Source organism: Pyrgilauda ruficollis, unplaced genomic scaffold (genome assembly GCF_017590135.1).
Source record: "Pyrgilauda ruficollis isolate IOZ18807 unplaced genomic scaffold, ASM1759013v1 scaffold19, whole genome shotgun sequence".
Lineage (NCBI taxonomy): Eukaryota > Metazoa > Chordata > Aves > Passeriformes > Passeridae > Pyrgilauda > Pyrgilauda ruficollis.
The window spans coordinates 8,484,653-8,505,770 of NW_024518095.1; the positions used below are offsets into that span (position 1 = coordinate 8,484,653).

The 21,118-nt window shown below is 38.3% G+C and overlaps 1 protein-coding gene across 12 annotated transcripts in view; it reads right to left on the bottom strand.

The window, feature by feature from the left end:
• Positions 1-81: 81 nt before the first annotated feature.
• Positions 82-21,118, bottom strand: part of OSBPL8 (oxysterol binding protein like 8) — a 51,830-nt gene continuing 30,793 nt past the window's right edge. For 11 of the 12 annotated variants that reach the window (XM_041465547.1, XM_041465546.1, XM_041465540.1 and 8 more), the window contains 15 exons: positions 19,858-20,029; positions 15,630-15,864; positions 14,052-14,236; positions 13,294-13,375; positions 12,489-12,587; positions 11,958-12,054; positions 11,144-11,242; positions 9,865-9,962; positions 9,074-9,163; positions 8,374-8,510; positions 7,863-8,048; positions 5,484-5,571; positions 4,976-5,078; positions 4,309-4,414; positions 82-4,085 (listed from right to left, as the gene is read on the bottom strand). In XM_041465547.1, the coding sequence (XP_041321481.1) occupies positions 3,950-4,085; positions 4,309-4,414; positions 4,976-5,078; positions 5,484-5,571; positions 7,863-8,048; positions 8,374-8,510; positions 9,074-9,163; positions 9,865-9,962; positions 11,144-11,242; positions 11,958-12,054; positions 12,489-12,587; positions 13,294-13,375; positions 14,052-14,236; positions 15,630-15,864; positions 19,858-20,029 (1,913 nt within the window). In that variant the 3' untranslated portion in view covers positions 82-3,949. Of the gene's footprint in view, positions 4,086-4,308; positions 4,497-4,975; positions 5,079-5,483; positions 5,572-7,862; positions 8,049-8,373; positions 8,511-9,073; positions 9,164-9,864; positions 9,963-11,143; positions 11,243-11,957; positions 12,055-12,488; positions 12,588-13,293; positions 13,376-14,051; positions 14,237-15,629; positions 15,865-19,857; positions 20,030-21,118 lie in introns of all 12 variants that reach the window. The other variant, XR_005954940.1, reaches the window with a different exon arrangement.

Below are 21,118 nucleotides of genomic sequence, written 5' to 3' on the forward strand. Positions count from 1 at the left end.
CAGCGGCGGAGGGGCGGGGCGGGGAGCGGGAGGGACTGAGGAGCGGGACAGGGAGCGGCGCACAGAGCCCAGAGACGCGGAGGTGGGACACATCTTTATTGGAGGCGGACCGTAACAGTTCAGATCCCTCACACAAAGCGGTGATCCCGGGTGCCGGACAGGGCGGGACACGCGGGACGGGGAAGCGGGCGCTGTGTCCTGAGGGCTAATCTTCCCGCTTGGCAGAGCGAAAGGCCGGGGTAGGGCATAAAGGAGAAAAAGTTAAGGAGAAGAAGCTCACATAATCTCACCCCGAAGTTACATCGTTCGAGCTATTTCTGTGTTGCCACAGAGTAGTGCAGCTTCACTGTAAACATCCCAAAATCCTCCACTTTTGGCTCACCAGCCAGAAAGGAGAAATAGTGTAATGTTTTAAGAGCTGATTTTTTCCACCCCGAGAGACTGACTAAGCAGGAACATCAGTTCTCAAACACAATAGCCCTCACAAGAGATCCGATATATATGGCACAGATTTGACAAATCTTTACATGTCTCCGAACAACATAGAAACCCATCAAGAAGGCACTGTTTACAATACTTGAATATCTGCTAAATGTTCTGTGATTTGCGGGTACTCCTGAAATAAAAATAATTAAAACTTAGAGATGTACAGAATTTTTGTTACACATTATTTACACAAACAAGGGTAATAGCTAAAAATAACAGCCTTTAAGAAACACTGAATTACAACTCTGTTTCATAAACATGAACCTAGGAAGAAAAAAAAAATTGCCAAAGGCACAGAAGGGCAGCAAACAACAAACAAAAAAGAAGAAACCACAACCATTACATTTTACAAGAAAACCTTGCAAATAATTTGTGAGATTTCACAAGTGGGAGGAAGGACATGAAGATCAGACTATACACCCTCATCAAGTGATATCAGCTATTTAAAAGGAATCAACACATGAAATTCAAGAAATATCATCTACTGAAAATGATACTTGTTGCATTTCACATGGCATATTTACTTTTTCTTAGCTTAGGTTATCTGTACCCAGTTAGGCAACCTGTACCTAAATGGCAAATTAAAGGCATAGAGTGCATCTAAAAACAAACAAACCAACCCAACAAAACCACGTGGCAAATTCTGCAGATATTTCCTGTACAAGGAAAAAAAAACCAAACAAAACAGGAATTGGAAATCAAATGTGAAAACAAGTGCTGTTATAAACTTTAAAAACTAGAAGGCCACAGCCCTCAAGCATCTGCAAACTGTACAATCAATTTTTATATATGTGCAGAGCTCAGTCTTAAGCAGGTAGTAGTCAAGATCTGCTGTACATCATGGCTAAAGAGGACAATGGTGACACACTAAAGAAAAGGATCCATACATGTCTGTGACCAACTGTACAGTAAAAAATAGGGAAGAAGTTTCTTTGTTCTATTCAATACAAAATCCAGCAAAATAAGAATTACTAGGTTTTCATTGTATTTTTCAGAATTTATCTAATCATGAAGTCTTGCAATTTTACTTTTCAAGAAGTTTCATCACATATCCTTTACCTTTCCAGATCATCACTAAAACCACCTTTTCAGCAGAATTCAACTCTAAAAAATAAGCTGAAAAGGGAAATAAGCATAAGGATTTTGTTTTGCTGTGTTCAAGCCTTTCACTCATCTTGAGCTAAGCATGAACTTCAGCTATGGATTATCTTTTTAGTCTGACATTGCCCAACACTGCCAGCCAGCCAGCTGGCTGGGTCAAATCCAGTCACTACCATGCAGGCCATGTGAAAACACATGCAGACTGTGTTATTCACTGCTCTTGATAGAAGTGATTGAAAAAATCAGCATGAAAAGGCAGAAGGATATTTCTATTTACAAGGAAGATAAAAGCTTGAAACTACCAGTCAAGAGTTTCAGCACCACAGATTTAGCAGAGTATTATTTTAGGGGATTGAAGTTATTGCCCAATTCTCAGTCATTGGATTATTCTCACATTCAGAGTATGTTTAAACGATTGTAATGGATCTTAAGACAGGTGAAGCCTTGACATCTGAATGCAATAATGAACAGCCAAATTCCAGGCTAAGAATGTTGAAGTGAATGCCGTAATACTCTGCTTTCTTAATGCCATTTCATACATGGGGAACTTCAGTTTCCATTTAGAGACTGAGGCATTTGTAATTATTTTGTTTGTTTATGAAGGGACTTTCTATGTTCACAAATTTTGCCCCATCAGCTGTAGATTTAATAGCAATCCAACCAGGTTTGGTCTTGCCCAAGGTCTGGTTAACATAACATGTTCCAGAAAAATTATTCAAGACCAAACCATGCTAATGTGAAGCTGTACAAAATATGCTGAAGTTCACTGCTTACACAATAGACTTTTACACAGCTGAGGCCCACGGAAGAAGAAAGGTAAAAGAGAAGGGGAGGTGTGTGGAAGCGTCAGCCACAGAAATATATAAGCTGGACAGATAAACGAGTAAACAGTATTTTTACTATATACTAGGTGAGACTGATGCAGAACAGAAATGCTGATCATCTGGAGAGTCAGGCAGGCTGCCCAAGGCAGAGGCATAACCTGGCCACAGCAAAAAGCCAAACATGACTTTCAGACTGTTCCACTGCCCAGGATGGATTTGATTCCTGAGAGAATCCTCTGAAAACAAACTTGGCTGTCCTTCATATTGTGCCACTCATCCTCCTGTTGTCTCACCTGGGCTGGAATTTTACAAATTCTATACATGCATATATTTCTTCAAATAAAAAATGTTAGAAACCCTGGTTTTGAATTTAAGCTTTGAATGAATTTGTATGGCTACAGCATACTAAGAAGGTGCATCCATGTATTCTGGTAGGTAGTATATGCTTGCAGTACAGAGGGATTTCAAACACTTGGATTTTCTTCTTATTTGTTTTGAGATATGTGGTGTTAGCCAACACACAACTTTTGAGCTTTCCCTGTGTAAACACACACATTTTCATTTGCAACTCTGCTCATGACAGTGACTGAATCCTATTCTACACTGCCTTTTGGAGACTCAGCTCAAGCTACACACTAAGCATACCCCTTGACATTTTGTTCCAAAAATACCTATGAGTCCTGGCATGAGCAGTCTGTCTGCTTACTATGACATGGCCATACACAAATGTAAATCCAAAGCTGTAGATTTTTCAAGACTTACAAACATACCAGAAATCCTTGACATTTGCAATTCATGAGAGAGTAGACCCAAACAGTACCTCCCTGGCTGCTGTACTGTTAAAAATGTGCTCTGTACAGTAGATGTGGGAATGTTTTTAAGAGGAATCTTAAGTTTTAAAACTATAAAACAGCTGGCTTACAAGCCTACAGTAATTCAGGATAAAAACCTCATACTTCCAAAACTAATCAAGGACATTATGTTGCAGATTTCCCAAAGACTTCAGCTTTTTACTTGCCTTTTCCTAACACTCACGATTTTTCATATAATAATGCATTTGTTTGACCTTAAACAAAAGTTTACTTCCAAACACCCAATGCCATTTACAAAAGCTGTTGGCTACTTCAAAAGTTTTTGTTACAAAAATGATAAGTTTATATGTAATGAAGTATGCCTGTTTATCATTCTACCATAATAAGAATCACATCCTACCTATGGGGTCTGACCTCAGTGTTTAGCTTGATCTATTCTGTGGTGAAGATTCATCAGTGTGACGCAATATAAGCACAAGGCCGATGTCGTATGACTGCGAGACAGGCACACACCAGGAGCAAGAGTGTACTGGCACTTACACAGTTCTTACTGCAACTGGGTAGACACAAGTATGATTCTGAACCATGAATGCTGAGGCAAAGTTCTGTAAGTTGTTGCTACACAGTTTTTTTACATAATATTGCATCATTTAAAGTCCAGCTTAAAATATGGTCCCCAGTAACAGTTTGATCATTCCAGTTCAAGAAGGCCCTTGTTCACACTTCTTATTTGAACAAGACATTAATGATAAGCTGTAGCAGAACCATGAGTACAATGAAGACATAGTGCTTAAACTGCAAGGAATGGTAGTCCCCGGGTGATGAATTAGAAGTGACTCTATCTCGTAGCTCCATGATCTCCCTGTAAGATAGAAAACAATATCCTGTAAATTACAGACTAGACAATTTGACATTTTCTGCTGTGTTAGGGTTGCCTAAACAAGGCAGCTTTAGAGGAAAACTTTGAAACATCAATGAGCAATCAATATTTGAGAAAAGACACATACCAGCCTCTAAGGGGGAAAAAAAATTCCTATGAGATTACTGTTCTCTAAACCATTTTAAAGCATTTTAATTATTACTACCTCTTAATGTCTTCCTGTGTTTCCTTTACAGACTCAATGGCACTCTGCAGTTCACCAAGGTCTGCCCCTTTTTTCCTTATTCTTGTATTATGCTTCATAAGTTGAGCTAGAAGGATACAGAAGCCAGATGTAATTCACTGAAGTTACTGCTGCCATAAAAGGAACAAAGTACGAATGACAAACTAAACCTGTAGTAAAAATGAGGAGAAAATTTTCTAAATAGCTTCTATTGAAAACTTTATTTTAGAGTCACTTATACCACAGGACAGCAACTTAAGTACTTGAAATATCTTTTAAACTCTCATCATATTGTTTAGCTTCTGCAAACATTATCAACAACAAAAATCTACCCTCTGGCCACATACTAATCTACAAATTAAAGCAATTAACCTTTTAAGAAAGAAAACAGTTTATGAACACCATTCTTTTCCCCTAGATATTAAATATGTGCAGCACCTAAGCCTACCTACACTGCATTTAAAAAGACAGGAAAATTTGCAATTAAAAACAAGAGCCATTCTGCTCCTTTGTTTTCCAGAACATGCTTCACATTGGATAGAACTAAAGCATTGTAAAAACATTGTGATAAGAAGAGTATGCGTGACACTGAACTCTTCAGTTGTCAAATAAATTTATTATTTCTGTAAGTAAATGTATCTTTTTGTACCTTCACTCCCAGAGGAATCCTGGTTATCAGGCTCTGGGGATGAGAAACCACACTCTCCTTTCGTCAAACTGGATGGCTTTCGTTTGATTTGTGGGACAGTAACCTAAAATTAATAAATTTATGTGTTATTTCCAGAGGACTGTAGCAAAGCAGCACATTCCAACAATGGCAGTTAAAAGCACAATATCTAAGAGAAGTCCAAGTTAAAATTTTTGATGTATTAGCAATCTGAATTTTGTGCATCTTCCCATTTAAGGGAAAATACACATTAAACTGCTGAGCTCAAGTCTGCATATTTTATATTCTTATCCAATCCAGTAATTTCTACCACTTAGGATGCAACACAGAAGTGAAAGACTTTGTATATTGTGTGTAAACAACATTTTTGTAGGATAATAGTATTTCCCATCAATCCCAATGCTCTAATGATCTTTATACAAATAATGTATAATATAGATACAAGTTCCTGGATCTTGCATGTGCTGTCAGAACTAGAACTGGAACATACCATTGGTGTCCGATGTCGAACTTTTGTCTGGATTGTGCCATCTTTTTCAAACTGGATCATATCATTCAAAGGGTCCCATGGTCTGGTACTAGACAAAGTAAATATTATTAGCACTAAAGCAATTTAAATAAGAACTATTTCCTTGCTCAGAAACTACTCAGTATCAAGAGGCTATAACTCTCTCTCTCTATACAGAAATCAGATATGGCATCATGATCTTATCTTTTACTTACGGTCCAGTCTTAACCTGCACAGCCAAGAGAGCTAAAAAATGAACTTCATGTCCTGATCAAACTCCCAGCCAGCTGACAGGAGCACAAACTATTACATTAACCAACAATACCATAATGAATTTTTTTTGCCAATCATATGTGATTGAATCATGAAAGATTTCCTGCTTCAGATACAGTTATTATTTTAGAACTACAGGGAAATTAGGGGAATTAAAAAATATTTAGACTGCTTTTTGTTGAGTTTTCTTTTTTCCTTTTAAAAGATGCCTATGAAGGAGAGTTTAAGAATCAGTTACCTCAAACCTGCTTTCATCCCAAAGTAGCTAATGGTAATCAAGAGTGGTTTCATGAGACACTAACGAGCTATGCACAGTTTTCTTGTTCTGATTTTTTAAGAGCGCTTTTACAATTACAGTCTGATACAGAATTTAAAACAAAAAACAACAGCATAAGGCACATAACTCACTGGAGAACAACAAGCAGCCAATGGAAAACACCAACGTCACCACTGATTACAGAGTTTTCAGGACAGAAGTTGCAAGTGAGCTGCAGGAAGGATGTTCTGATGCAGAGCTTTAGCAAGGGTACATTAAGCAGGGATTTCCTTTAGTGTCTTTCTGCATGCCTTTTAAGTAGCTGTAGCTGTTTCAGATGTTGTGAACACAGACCTGCACTTACATCTTAGCTTAACCTGACTTGAATTAAATGTCATCTGAGGTAACTGGGTTAAGAACTAGGCATTGCTCTCTTCTCTATTTGTAATCCAGATGCTTAAATCTATAATCCAGATACCTTAACAAATGCTCCAGCTCACTGAACACATCTTGCACAGAAAGTGTAGAAGACTGCTCTCTACATGGACCAGGTGGTGAGCCAGCATTATATGCTTGAAAAGAGAGAGAGGCTTCTTCCAGGGAATGCTGTCAGTGCAGACTGCTTTCTGGCACATGGCAAAGTTTCTGTGGCACATCCTTGAGCCACAAGGCCTCAAGGACATCAGGAATAACGCAGATTAACAAGATAGATCTTAAAGTCTAACAGATTTCAAGTATGGTTTCTTTTTAATGGTTTTGCACAGGGTTCAAGAGTATGGGCAGTTCATTCAGCTGGACTAATGACAACTCTTCCAACTGGAAGAGGTATCAACAGCACTAGAGGATTCAAACCAAGAGAGGGTGCTTCACTGAGCATTTAATCTAGTTGGAGAATTTCCCTGCAGTTGTGAAAGTCTACACAAACTTAATGAGAATGAAAATCATGGAAAAGGAATTTACTGAGAGTTGTTAAATACACAGGATTCCTTGTTTGGTTCCAGGAAACCTCCAAGTTCCAAATTTGCTGGCCATGTGTAGAGTACTCAGGATTTTTGTACTCTTCTCTGTACATACATTTAGGCAATGACCTCAATATCACCATTCTTGTACAGAAAGGCAAAGGCCTCCTGCATTTAGTCATGGGAATATACTTCCACCATCCATGGATTCAAAGTTACTTAACTTTGTGTGTATCATTGTTGGATATTTTACTTTTACAATCCCTACAATACAGAAGCATGCTGGGTACTAAGAAAAAATCAGCAGAACATGGGTGCTCTGTGAAAACCATCACTAGTAAAGGGCTCAGCTTCAAGTTGACTTTTACAACATTGGTGAGGACACAGAATGCATCCTTCCAGCAGTCAGGGAGACAGCTGCATCTTCAGCTTCTGACACAGAACATCACACAAAGAGATTCACAGACACTCATGTGCAGGACAGATTTGACAGCCAGGCAGAGCCACCTGGTCCCAGCATTAACTATTTCTGTAAAGCTGCTATTCTCAGAGCTATTCTAATATATAACAAATTAAATGGCTCAATCCAACTATGCATAGGCTTCTCTGATTTTCAGACACTAGATTTTCTGATTTCCAGCTGGTATGCCCATATGTACCATATTTTCCAGTTTGGGGAAATCTGTGTAGATGTTCTGGTCAGTCTAGGGGGAAAAAAGGGAGGACAATGCACCCCAAACTGCCATGCCCCAAAAAATCTAGAACATAGCACAGCTATGTTATTATACATAAATAATCTATATGCATCAGTTCTTTTGCTGCTGAAACCACAGGAAGAGGCTCAGCAACATTACCAAGCACTCCAGAACTCACTCAGCATATTTATAGTGCCATTCTCCTGTGACTGAATCCTGATCGAACAGCTTGCATGTCCACTCTTCACCCTTAAGTTTCCTCTCTTTGGCACTCTTTCTCTGAGCCTCTTCCAGAACATATTTCTCCTCAGTAGCTTTTATTTGGTCTTTGTTATTTATTGCTTTTGTCACTTGTTGCCAAAGCCTGACAAATGAACAATATACAGAATCACAATCCAGTTGACAGAAATAACTGCAAACAATTTCCTCAATTATAGGCTAAGTAAATGGACCACCCTCCAAAGAGAATATGACCGTTTTAACAGAAGTTTTATCTACATTTCTATCAAGATTTCTCTGATTGTGAGGTATATAAATAATGATCTTATATTTAACAGTATTACTTTCTTTTATCATCAAAGGCTAGTATCATCAAATATGGGACAGCAAAGATAATTTGCTTCTATTTTGGAGAAGATTATGAATTTTATTTTGGAAAAAATAAATACATGGTTCTATAGTGCACTTACTTCTCTGACTCAAAGTCATCTTGCTCTTCAAGCTTCACAGTATATCTATGTAATCTATGCTGCTTCATCTCAGATGTTGGGTTCCAGAATGTCTCTGAAACACCTGTCTTCTTCTCACTAATAATAACTTCACTGTCCTGTAACAGATATGATTGGTTTCTTAATTGTAATTATCTCAGAGTGTCAAAATAACAAAAAAGCAAGGAATAAGCCTTTTTTTTTTTTTTTTTGGTAATAAGAATTTATTTTCTTTAGAATGCATGCAGTAAGAATAATTAGATATGCTGACTTGAAAATTCAATTTCTACCCTCTGTGCTAGGTTCTAGCTTGGAACACAGATGCAATGGAATCATTACCACATTCAAAAACGAGTGATGCCATGTCACCTCCCCAGAACTGAAACAACCTTAAATATTTCATGCTGGTGCCATAAAAATTCTTCATAGTACTAATGCATATACCAAAACATTTCACAAGATTCATTGTGAAGCAACATTTCATTTTCTTCATAAACTTAAACTTTTCCACCTTTGAAGAACTGGAAATCGAACAATGTTGATTCTATACTTTCTGGAATACTTTCTGCAAAAGTAGTACTTTGCTTTTTTTAAAACATGAGTCTTTTTTGTACTTAAGTGCTATTTTCACCTGTCTCAACCATCAGCCAGAATTTATAAAAGAGCATCACTCACTACTTACCCAGTGACCGTCTAAAAAAGCCAGAACTTCTTTGCCAAGCTTAATTTTCCCTGATATTTGGTTAACACTGTCATTGTTACCCAAAAAAGGCTGCAAAACAAAAACAAATGGTTTCATGTTTATTTTAATAACATACTATTTTTGTTTATATGTTATTTTAATAACATACTATTTTTGTTTATATGTTTAATCTTAAGGAAAAATGTGAATTTATGAAATGTGCTGTAAACAGCCCTGATATCTTTAATAAGTACAAGATACAATATTAATCTTAAAGAAGTCTAAAACCAGAGTATGTAGTTTCTTCTTTCCTTCTTAAAAGATTTTCTGAGTAAAAGTATTGTCTAACATATGTTGAAAGAAAACAGAAAATAAGGCATAAAAGTGACATGATATCCCAAAGGACACAGTCATTTGCTACAGTAATTTCATGGCTTTGCCAAGGACCATTCATTACTGGAGATTATCTTTTGTAGAAACAGCAACAATGATTGCCAGGGATTTTCTTTGGCCTTTTGACAGGCTGCACATGTATCCTGTGGACTGACATGGCAAATTGTCAGTTAACACAGCCTCCCAACTTTAATGTTTCCCCTGTAATTTCAACTGAATACAGTTTCCCTCTCCATGTGCACACTTCTCGAAAATGGTTTTTTAATCAGTTTCCACCTCATGGACGGCAAATGCATTTTTCAGAAGCCATCTAGAAGTACTTCAGAAACCTTTGTTTAGCTTGTGGGAATGGACATTATGTTCATTCTCCTTCTTATGCCCACTCAGTGTTCACTAACCTTGAGTTTGAATTCAATTGTTGCACTGTAGCCAGTTTTCTCACAGGTGATGTTGACTACTCCTCCAAGCTCTAAGGTCATGGTTCCATAAAGAATTCCTGCAAAAGAAAAAAAAAACCCAAAAACAAAATAAAAACCCCCAGCTAAAACAAATGTTTTTAATTGAACAAAACAAAAGCCCTAAGTTACTTGGGGACTAGAGTAAACATCCTAGTGCCAGAGGAAAAATTGTATTTTTAGATGACCTTTCCTGTGTGATTCTGTGTATCCTGAAAGGGAATTCTGGAGTATATGGACAGACAATACTGAGTAAGTTACAGCTTAAAAATGAGCAATTCTTCAATCTATTTTGTACTATTATTGACCTTCCAGAAAACTTTACAAAGCACTGACCCATTTCCCATAGTGAAACGAAGGACAAATGTTGATAATTTATAATCAAATCACACTGTGGTGTAGATACTACATCGCCTTTTATGTTTAAAAGAGGAGAAAAGTGGAAAAGCTCAAAGCTGCTCTAATAAAAGACAACTCAAAAAGTAAATTAATATCATGTACTGACAGATAACTATCTATATGATCTTACTATTTTTTACTAGTTATGAAAAAAAAATCTTTTCCTGTGTCAAATGTAGGAATGTGCCCCCTGTTGACAGGGTGGCAAAACTATCCTTTGTCCCCCTAAAAAGGAAAGAAGCCCAGAAATTTCTCTCCTCAATCAGGTGAAAAGGCATCTCATAGGCCTAGGGGACTTCACCTCAAACTTAAGGATAGCTAACTGGACAAAAGCAAAAAAGTCCTGCCTGGGCAATTTACAGATAAATTTTTTTAGAAAAGGATGTGAACAAAGAAACTAATGGCTTTTGTGAGGTGTTTTACCAGGAGAAAGAACTTCTTGCACCTGGCTCAGTTTTTTTTCTGCTTGTTATTTTGCCTTTTATTAAACCTTTTTGTTTCAAACAGTGCAAACAGAAGCCATCCTGCTGATTTTATGCCTCCAAAGGTAGCTGAGCTATCTTGGGTGTGTTATATACCTCCAAGAGCTTATGAGACCTGGCTCGAGGAGGCACATATAACAGTCAAAAATGAAAACATGGCTTAAACAGATGTATTTTTCTCCTGATAAAATATGTGGAAGCCTAGAGCCACCAATCTTCAGAACACTCCAGATGACAGGCTTGAATCCAACACAGCACATTATTTAGAATAATGAACTATTTAGAATAACAAACTTCTTTTCTCATAACTTTGCCATCTAGAGAATGAAAAGAACCACTACCTTTACAATGGGCATATGGCATTGTCATTACATAATCTTCTCCCCTATTTAGAAATGTTAGCCGTCCTTCTCCGTCTAGTATGGCAGATAATGAATTCCCTGAAATTCAAAAACAGACAGTCACATTTTGTAGCCATGATATTATGAAAAATCCTTTGCTGGGATTTTTCCTCTCCTGAGAAGCTGAGGAGCCTCAGGAGAGAAATGTAAACAATTACTATCTGCTGCTGGGGAATGCAACAGGTGCATCTGTGATTGGTCCATGTGGATTGTTTTCCATTGATGACCAATCATGGCCACCTGTGCCAAGGCTGTGAGGAGTCACAGGATTTTGTTATTCCATTCTGTTCTATTCTTGTTGAGCCTTCTGATCTCTCTGTTCTTTTAGTATAGTTTTAATGTAGTATTTTAATATAATATTTAACATAATAAATCAGCCTTCTGAAATGGGAGTCAAGCCTTGTGTCTCCACACACGGAGAGTTCGCCTCAACAACATTTCTCCCCCTGCAAGACAACAGTCAACACTCCCTAATAACTAAGCAATACAATTAAGAATACCAGTGTATTTAACATTGCAACCTCTCCTAGTGAAGGCACTGTAATACACAGTGCCTCCAATTAAATATTAAAACACTCCAAAAATAGAAATTAAAATTCTGAAGACCAGTAGCAAAAACTTTGTAAGGAAAGGACAAAACAACAACCAAAACACTGATCCTTCTAACAGCCTTCTTTCATGCACAAAACACTGCTCACATGCACCAATTTTGCATCCCTCAATACACATAGAACCAAAAAACCTCATTATTTACCATAGAATTTTGATTTGGCCAGAATGCTACCACTAAGGCAAAACCCATCCTTGCGGTTGCTAACATAGAAGGCAGATATTGGAGGATGATGTGACACCTGTTGGAAAAAAAACCCGTATTTGAGACAAATAAAAACAAGCAATATAGTAAATATCGTATAAACTTTGAGCTAATAATGACAATGCAAAATTCATGCTGCACATAATAGAATGCAGTTAATATATGTGAAGTTTGACTAAAATCTTTAGAGATAAAGCAATCACCTACTGAATTTCAAGAGTTAAGAAAATCAGCAGTTGACTTGTTCCAGGGGAAGAGGAACAGAAATATTGGAAACGCCTTCCTCCCTCTCTCTCTTTAGGAAGGCACACTTAAAAGAGACAACTAAAAGAAAACTATGCTCACCAGAAGTTTTAGAGTACTATTCATACACTTCAATACTTTTTTTGAAACTACCATAGAATTTAACTAGCACAAATGTAGAATACATTTATTTTTCTTAAAATTACTGTTTCCAGTTATTACATCTACCTGTTCTGCAATATAAAAAGTCTTGCTGTTTGTCCTTGGATGAATCCACATGCAGCGGAAAAACTCTCCAAGTATAGGATTGTACGGCTTTTTTAGTCCCTAAACAGAAATTGAATAGAGAGTAACCATACTGTGCAGGTACACAAGTCACAAAACATTTTATCATCTATCACTGAAGATAAGAAAAACACAGGAAAAAAAATTATCATAATATATATGCTGAAGTACATGGTACTTGATTTCATCATTTGAATATTATGCTCAATTAGTCTGCTCTTCACTCTAAGGAAATTATCATATATTCAGTATATCCACTAAACTATTCTACACATAAGGACACACAGAATGTAAGGGTTTTTGGTTTTGTTTTTTCTTTTCACAATTATTACAGAGCTTTTGTCTGAAGTTAGGTAGCAAGTACTTTCTGTCAATACTATTTCCCAACAACATTACTAAGAAGAGTATTTAGTGCAAAGCTAAATGAAGTGGTAGAAACATTAGTCTTCCAATTTCAGACTGTTATCACTGAAGAATGGTAAATATAGAACTGGCTCAACTTTATTAAAAAATATTTAGTTCAATTTCTACTCCATGGGACAAACACAACTGAATATAGTCTATTTTAAGCATGGCTAGGGATCAGAAATTTCCAGGTTGTGTTTGTGTAAGCAATGAAAACTTAACTTTGCTTTTTAAAAAAATGCATTAAAACATAAATTCAAACAAAAAAAACTTACTCCAGCATATCCCTAAGTCCTCAAACTAGACACAGTGACTGAAGACAAAATAATATGTGAAAGTATACCTTTGGCTTTTTGTAGAATCCTGACAAATACCACTTCACTACTTTTTTCATGCGGTTGTAAGCATTCTCTTCAAGAGCAGCTCTGTGAAACAGAACACACAGGTCAAGTACCTGTATTGCATCATGTATAACATGCTATCAATTGTTGTGACGTATCTTGAATCTATGAGCTGATTAAAACAGGTCTGTGATTTGCACTACTATAAAGCTTCAAGTCCAAGCTCACCAAATTTAAAGTTCTCAAATAATTGTTTTAAAATTGAAGTCAAACTAAATGCCAGAAATGGTATTTCCATATTTGAGTCTGTTCTTTGGAACATTAAATTCTGTCCCATTCCCACTCAAGTTCTTCCATTTATAGGTTACTACTTTGGTATCTTTTTACTACCAGCTTACTTACATGCAGAAGTCTGAGCTGAATATTATTTCAATTTACAGTCTTTAATTTATTAGCTACATTTGAGCTGGCAACTGTAAATCTGGACAGAACTTAACACTGGATTAAAAAATAACCAGTATTGGTATCTCATATTTAAATATGCTTCTTGGAGAAAAAAAAATTAAACTCATTTTCAGAAGTCTTCAGAAGCTAAACCAGAAATGCCTGCAACATGACTGCTATTAAATTATAAGAGAGGCCAGACTTCAAGATGTACCTATAAGCTCTCAAGGCACTTAGCTTTCAGAAAATGACAGTATCTGACACTGTTACTCTATTTTAATTTAAAAAATGGTAAGAATGAAAACCAGAGACTTACTCAGACAGAAAGTCTGCATGGTAGTAGTAATCAGAGAGCTTGTCCAGGAAAGAACGAGGCTCCAAAATAAATGTAGGCAGTACAACCTTGGACAAGTCCATCCCTGGTCGAACTTGCTTCAGTAGTGTCCAGATAAAACTTTTGTTTTCTTCTGACACTTCTTCTGTCTGAGCAGCCTCACCTGCCTAGGATGAGCCAAAAAACTGCTTACAGAAAGGAGAAAGCAAACAATCCTCCAGAAGACAGGTCAACACATTCTAAGGTTGTGGTGAGAATGGGAAATGGATACTTAAAATAAACCATTCTGAGATGCTGAAGCAACTATTCAAGTTAGATCAAGTTTCTATAAATACACTTATGATACATCTTTAATGAAGTATGATAGATTTACTATTCAGCATTAAAAACCGCATTTGTTTTCATCATGTCTAGGCTAGAAAATTTTGAGGTAGGATGTTGTTCAGAAATCCTTCCTTAGTCCTTTCCTAGGCATCACCTGCATTACTCTCTCTTCTCAAATGCAAGACAAACACCGAAGGGCTGTTCATTCTAGCAGCTTTTCCCAACCACAAAAGCTGACATATCTGTGCTTTTCACTGCCTTGAATCAGTCAGTAGCATCAGTGGTTTTCCTTAAAGAAAATGCACCACTTAGGGGTAACTGAGCAAAACCAGCAGCCACACTCCATGCTGCTTTCTGTCCAAGAGGAGGGGAGATATTATCCCCTACTAAACTATTATATAGTTTCTGAAATCAAGAGCAATGGTTGTAGGAAAAGCAAGGAAAGGCATCCCTTTTTCCAGAACAATTCTAAAATGCATACTCAAAAATGTGACTTAAAACTCCTCAGCTTTTCCTGAAACACAGCTTTGTATAGACATTTTACTAGAAAGCACTAAAGCATAAGATATTCAAGTTCCATGAGTATAAAAAAAAAAACCAAACTCATAGTCATTTCTCTTAAGGAGAAAGAGGAGATTTCTGAAAAGACTTATTTCAATTTCTGTTTCCAAGATTTTTGGTTTACAAATCCCTGTCATATTTGCCTGTATAGGCAAATACATAAAACAACCTGCAGAAGTGGAATAGCAGCTCTGGGGAATCATTAGAATACAAGTTGACATCAGAAGCACAGCAAGCCTTCCACTAAATTCTGCAGATTACAACTGCTTAACTTCTCTCTTGCAGGAGAAAAAAAAGAAGTGTCAGGTTGCATTCAAACATTCAACTCGAAGATTTTCTTGAAGAAAAAAACAGGACTAAGTTAATAAAACCCAAACAGAAGTAAAAACAAAAGAACAAGTAGTCATGACGAATCTCTGCTGCAGGAGGTCCTTTCTGTACCTTCTGTCTGAGCAAAATGCCAGGTAATTTCATGATCTCTGTTAAAATCTCATATATTAGCACAAGAATGGCAAATCAGAGCAGAATATGAGTGAACAGAACCTCTTCTATACATTATTGCTGAAAATATGAAAGCCAATCCTGTAAGTCAGCTTTCAAGTGTAGCCTGACCCTTAAAATATCAGCTTACTATTTGGAGAAGCTGCTTGTTTAGTACTTCAACAGCACTTTTACCTCCCCAAGTTCTTCATGACTCTGTTCTACGTAAGTAGTTTCCTTGATATCAATTGGTTCTGGATCGACATAAGAATCATCCTGTCGCTCTGATGTGTCACTGTCGCTGTCTTCACTTTTCCCCAGCTCATCGTTATCAGATTCCTCGTGGTCATGGTCATTTTCCTTATCAGACTTGTCAGAGTATGTATCTTGATCTTTGTAGTGATGCCTCTCAATTTCACTGTCATTTAACCTGTTGAAAACAAAGGCTAAATGAATCTTCAACTTCACGCAATCATTTTATTGTTTCCAAACCAGGATCTTAAAATACACACCAAAATTGCCAGTATCAAGCCTGAGGTGGCAGCAGTGTCAAACTAGCCTTGCTGGAAACATATAGGACGTATACTCTTCTCACTGAAATGTCAAATGACACTGATGAGCCTGGGACATCAACCACCTCTCTAGGAAGCCTGTTCCATATGCTCTGACGTTGGACCATAATGTCCAGTCTAAACCTCTTCTGATGATACTTTAAACCATTCCCATGCTTCTATACCAGGGAGAAGAATTCAGCACCTCCCTTTCCAGTTCCTCTCCTCAAAAATCTGTAAGAGAGATCTAAGTTTGCATCTCAGCCTCCCTTTCTCAAAACTAGACAAACTGAAAGTTCTCAGTCCCTCCCCTCACAGGCCATGCCTTCCAGCTCTTTAACAAGATTTGTTGCTCCTCCTCAGAATATAATCAAGAACCTTCATAACCTTTCTAAATTTTGGGGCCCAGGACTGCACACATCCCTCAAGGTGAGGCCACACAAATGTTGAATATAGCAGCCAATGACCTTGACCTCTCTTGACCAGCTGGTTCATGTCTGTTTGATGCACCCCAGGATGGTCTTTGCCCTCTTGGCTGCTATGGCTCGCTGCTGACCCATGTTGATTCCGCTGTCAGACAGACCCCCTGGCCCCTTTCCACTGCCCCTCATCTGGCCCTGCACCCACCTCAGGCCACTGTGAGGGCAGGGCTGCTCCCCAGCCACTCCTCTGCCAATTTATTCATGTTCCTGGCATTACTCTGCCCTAGGTGCAGAATCAGGCACTGGGACTTCTTTAATTCCATGCCATTGATGATTGCCCAACTCTCCAATCTATGCAGATCGCTTTGCAAGGCCTCTCATCCCTTGAGCGAGTCAGCAGCACCTCCCTGTGTGGTATTGTCAGCAAACTTGATAAGAGTGCATTCAACTCCTACATGCAGATCACTGATCAAAACACTGAACTGAACAGGCCCATGACTGAGCCCTGAGGGACACTGCTGGTGTCACCAGCCAGATGTAGCCCCATTCACCACACCCCTTTGCGTCCTGCCATTCACCCAGTTCTTCAACCAGCACATCGACACACAGCACATGCTCATCTCACAGCTGAACAATTTATCCAAAATGATCCTGTGAGGGACAATCTCAAAAGCCTTATAAAATCCAAAAGACAACATCCACTGCTTTACCTTCATCCAGCAGGCAACTGACCTTATCTTATGAAGGGTATCTTATCAGCTAAATGTGACTTTCCCTATGCTGACTGTGTCTGGTGATTCATTGTTCTTTAAATGTCTTCCAACAGAACACAGTATCATCTTCTCCACAATTTTTCCATGTACTGAGGTTAGTCTCAGTACAGGTCTATAGGTTCCTGGGTCTTTCCTCAGGCCTTTCTTGTAAATCTGAATACTGTTGGTTTGACCTTGCTCATCTCACAGCTGAACAATTTATCCAAAATGATCCTGTGAGGGACAATCTCAAAAGCCTTATAAAATCCAAAAGACAACATCCACTGCTTTACCTTCATCTAGCAGGCAACTGACCTTATCTTATGAAGGGTATCTTATCAGCTAAATGTGACTTTCCCTATGCTGACTGTGTCTGGTGATTCATTGTTCTTTAAATGTCTTCCAACAGAACACAGTATCATCTTCTCCACAATTTTTCCATGTACTGAGGTTAGTCTCAGTACAGGTCTATAGGTTCCTGGGTCTTTCCTCAGGCCTTTCTTGTAAATCTGAATACTGTTGGTTAGTTTCCAGTCAGTGGGGACCTCCTCAGACTCCCCAGACCCTTGGAAGACAATTGAGAAGTATCCTGTCATAACATCAACTAGCTCCTCCAACTATTCTGATGAATCACATCAGACCACATGGACTTACAAATATTCAGCTGATGCAACTGGTCTCTTACAATTTCAGTGCTCACAAATGGAAAATCACTGATCCTGCACTCACAGGCCTCCAAGTCAAGGAGATCAGGCAGCCCAGTCTACTGTTAGTATTAATGACTGAGGCAAAAAAAAAAGAAAGCGGTGAACGTGCCTGCTTTTTCTTCATCCCTATTTTTCAGGTGACCATCTTCAACAAGTATCAGTCCAAAGTTTTCCTTGAACCTTCTCTTGCTATTAACCTACTTTAAAAAGTGCTCTCTCAGCTGAAGCTAAAATTGCTTTCACCTTTCTTCTCCCTCTTCTGCCACCCAATTAAAGCTAGACCTGCCAGTTTTGCTCCTTAGACAGTTAAGCACACTGAATACTCTAAGAATATGCTATACCAGAAAATGTACTTAATTAAAGCATTAGTCTTAATTAATGAACATTTGTAGCTGACTGCTGTGATTGTAATCTTGGCCAGCAGCTGATATTAAACTACTATTCCAGAGTGCAGATCTCCAGTGGAATTGTACACAGCACTCATATTGTTCCTAGGAGTGAAAAGAAGGTGCTAATCTGCAGCTGAGCCAAGATTGGTCATCTGGATAGGGCCTTTAATTGTTGCAGGGGGCAAGCATTTGCCTTTTTTGTGCTTTTCTCAGACCATCTATGCACTGCATAGAAAGAATTGCATTTCTCCCAGTCCAGGTCTCACTCTGGAGCAGCATACTCATAACAGCAGTACAGAATTCCTGCCCACACAGAAAAGACAAATGGACAGCTAAATCTTCACAAAGTATATTGAACTGGTGGAAAATTACTGAGGTGAATGCCTGAGAGGAGGCTGTAAAGCCATGGGAAGCCTGTGCTGGAGCAGGCTCCTGGCAGGGACCTGCAGACCTGTTGGGAGAGGAGCCAGTGCTGGAGCACTTCCCGCTAGGACCTGTGACCCAGTGGGAGATGCACACTGCAGCAGGCTGTGCCTGAAAAACTGCCCTTGTGGAAGAGGGACCCACGTGGCAGCAGTTGTGGAAAACTGTTGCCTGTGGGAGGAACTCATGTTGGAGAAGTTCAGAGAATTATCTCCTGTGGAAGGGACCTCATGGCGGACTCCTCTCCCTAAGCAGCAGCTGGAAACCCCCACTCCCTGTCTGTCTGTGCCGCTGGGGAAGGAGGAGGGGTGGGGAAGGGAGGCAGGGGTGTTTTTTAAGGTCTTATTTTACTTCTCATTCAGCTCTGATTTTGTTAGTAATAAATTTGATTAATATCTCTAACTTAAGCCTGTTTTGCCCATGACAGTATTTAGTGAGTGACTTCCTGTGGTCCTTATCTCAACTCATGAACCCGTTGTTAAATTTTCTCTCCCTATCCAGCTGCACAGGGCAGTGAGAGAGAGGCCTTGGTGGGTGCCTGGCATCCAGCCACAGTCAACCCACTACAGCCATTCATTCACTACACTTAATTTATTTCCACAGACGCTTGTGCTCACAAAAACCTGGCTGAAAGTATTTATTGAAATAATCAGGGAGTAACTCAAGGGCTCTCAGACTTTAGATATCAGGTGATATAAGACAATTTCAACTTTAATGCATTTAATCATAAGGTGACTGAATTATTATTCATCCATCTGATGATTCATGCTGAAACCATTTAAATAAAGGATTATTTATTTCTTTAACTAAAGAACAGCAACTCAAATTCACATCTACCGACTTCTGTCATGTGCACTAAGCTTCTGATTTTCCGCTGAAGCTAACAAGAGACACCAACTTAAAATTTTCATTTTTTCTATTTTGAACAGTTTAACTGAGTACTTAAACTTACTGATTCAATATTCTAAGTTCCTTGGGCCAAATTTCCCCTGGATCCACTTTGCTTAAAAAAGGATTTTTTCATTTTATGTGCAGGGTGTAAACCACACTGCAAATAAGGCATGTAAAAAGAACTCGGGAGCAAAAAAAAAAAAAAAGCAGCCTTAGCCTCCCTGTGGCGAAATTATCACTACAAGGTTCTGCCAAAAAGCAATCAGGTTTAGTAATCAATTCACTTACTGTAAATTGTCTCCACCGTGCAAGTTGTTAGGACGGAGCAGACCGTAGAAAGAGACATGAGTACTGTCGGCTGAGGAGTTCAAATCGTGTTCTTTACCTTCCCTAGTCATTGTACGCTTAAGCAGACTTGAACATTTCAGTGCCAGCTCCAGAGCATCCATCCAACACCTGCCTAAAGACAAATTTAATATTAGACTAAAACGTAAGGATTTAACAGAACTACACCACTTCTATTTCCTAACTAGGAAAATCAGCCCTTTGGGCCTGCTTGCACTGCCTTTGAAGACACACATCAGAGTTGTTCCATGTTACACACATTGCATTTTACGGTAAAATAAAAAACATAAAAACATAAAAACAACTCCCAACCACCCAGCTTCAACACAAGGGATGTTTCAGGGAAGGACAAGCAAGGTAAATCATGATTTATCAGAGCATATTCCAGCAATTCTTCCTTAATGCAAGTCTGGTTCCACCCAGGCCACGACTGTGGAATGCCCCCAAAGTTGCCTTCAGCCCTGCTCTAGTTATGAAGACTAAGTAATTGCATCATTTGGCAAAATTTGCCCAAGTAACATGATAATCGTGAGGAAAAAGAGCTATAATGACAGCATATAAATAACATTTCAAAAGATAAAAAGCAGATATTCTAATTTCTTTTGGCAAAAAGTAACTGAACAAAATTGTGGTTTTTTTCCCCTTACTTCTTTTCCATGTATCTAATCCATTTCTCAATACAGAAGGCAGAGAGAGTCCTATCTTTGAAGTCTGCAGGGGTATGCCTAATTAACCAGTACATGAAAAGCACCTGCTAGAAACAGCTACATAACAGTCTTAAATTTTTTTTCACATTGTAACTTTGGAAGGTAGTTGCACTGATCACCACCTTCCCAGTAAAGGGTGTTTACAAAACGACATTTTGAAGAAATTTTTGCTACTAGAACTCTGTGCAACTGCTGCACTTAACAAAGAAATGCTTTAATAAGAATATTAGCACTTTACAAAGGCACTTGATACTTAGATATACATTAATATAGCTAAATCACAGATAACCCTTTCCCCCTCCTCTACCCTGTCAACAAAAGGCAACTGCAAGGAGTTCAATAACTTTTCTTTTAGATCAATATTCTCCTTTAATAACCATGAAAAAGTACTAGTACCAACATAACTGAATGCTCTAAATTAAAGGAAAACCTTAACAACAATTAAACTGCAATCAAAGTGCTGTAACAGACATGATAAGACAATTGAAACATCTTTC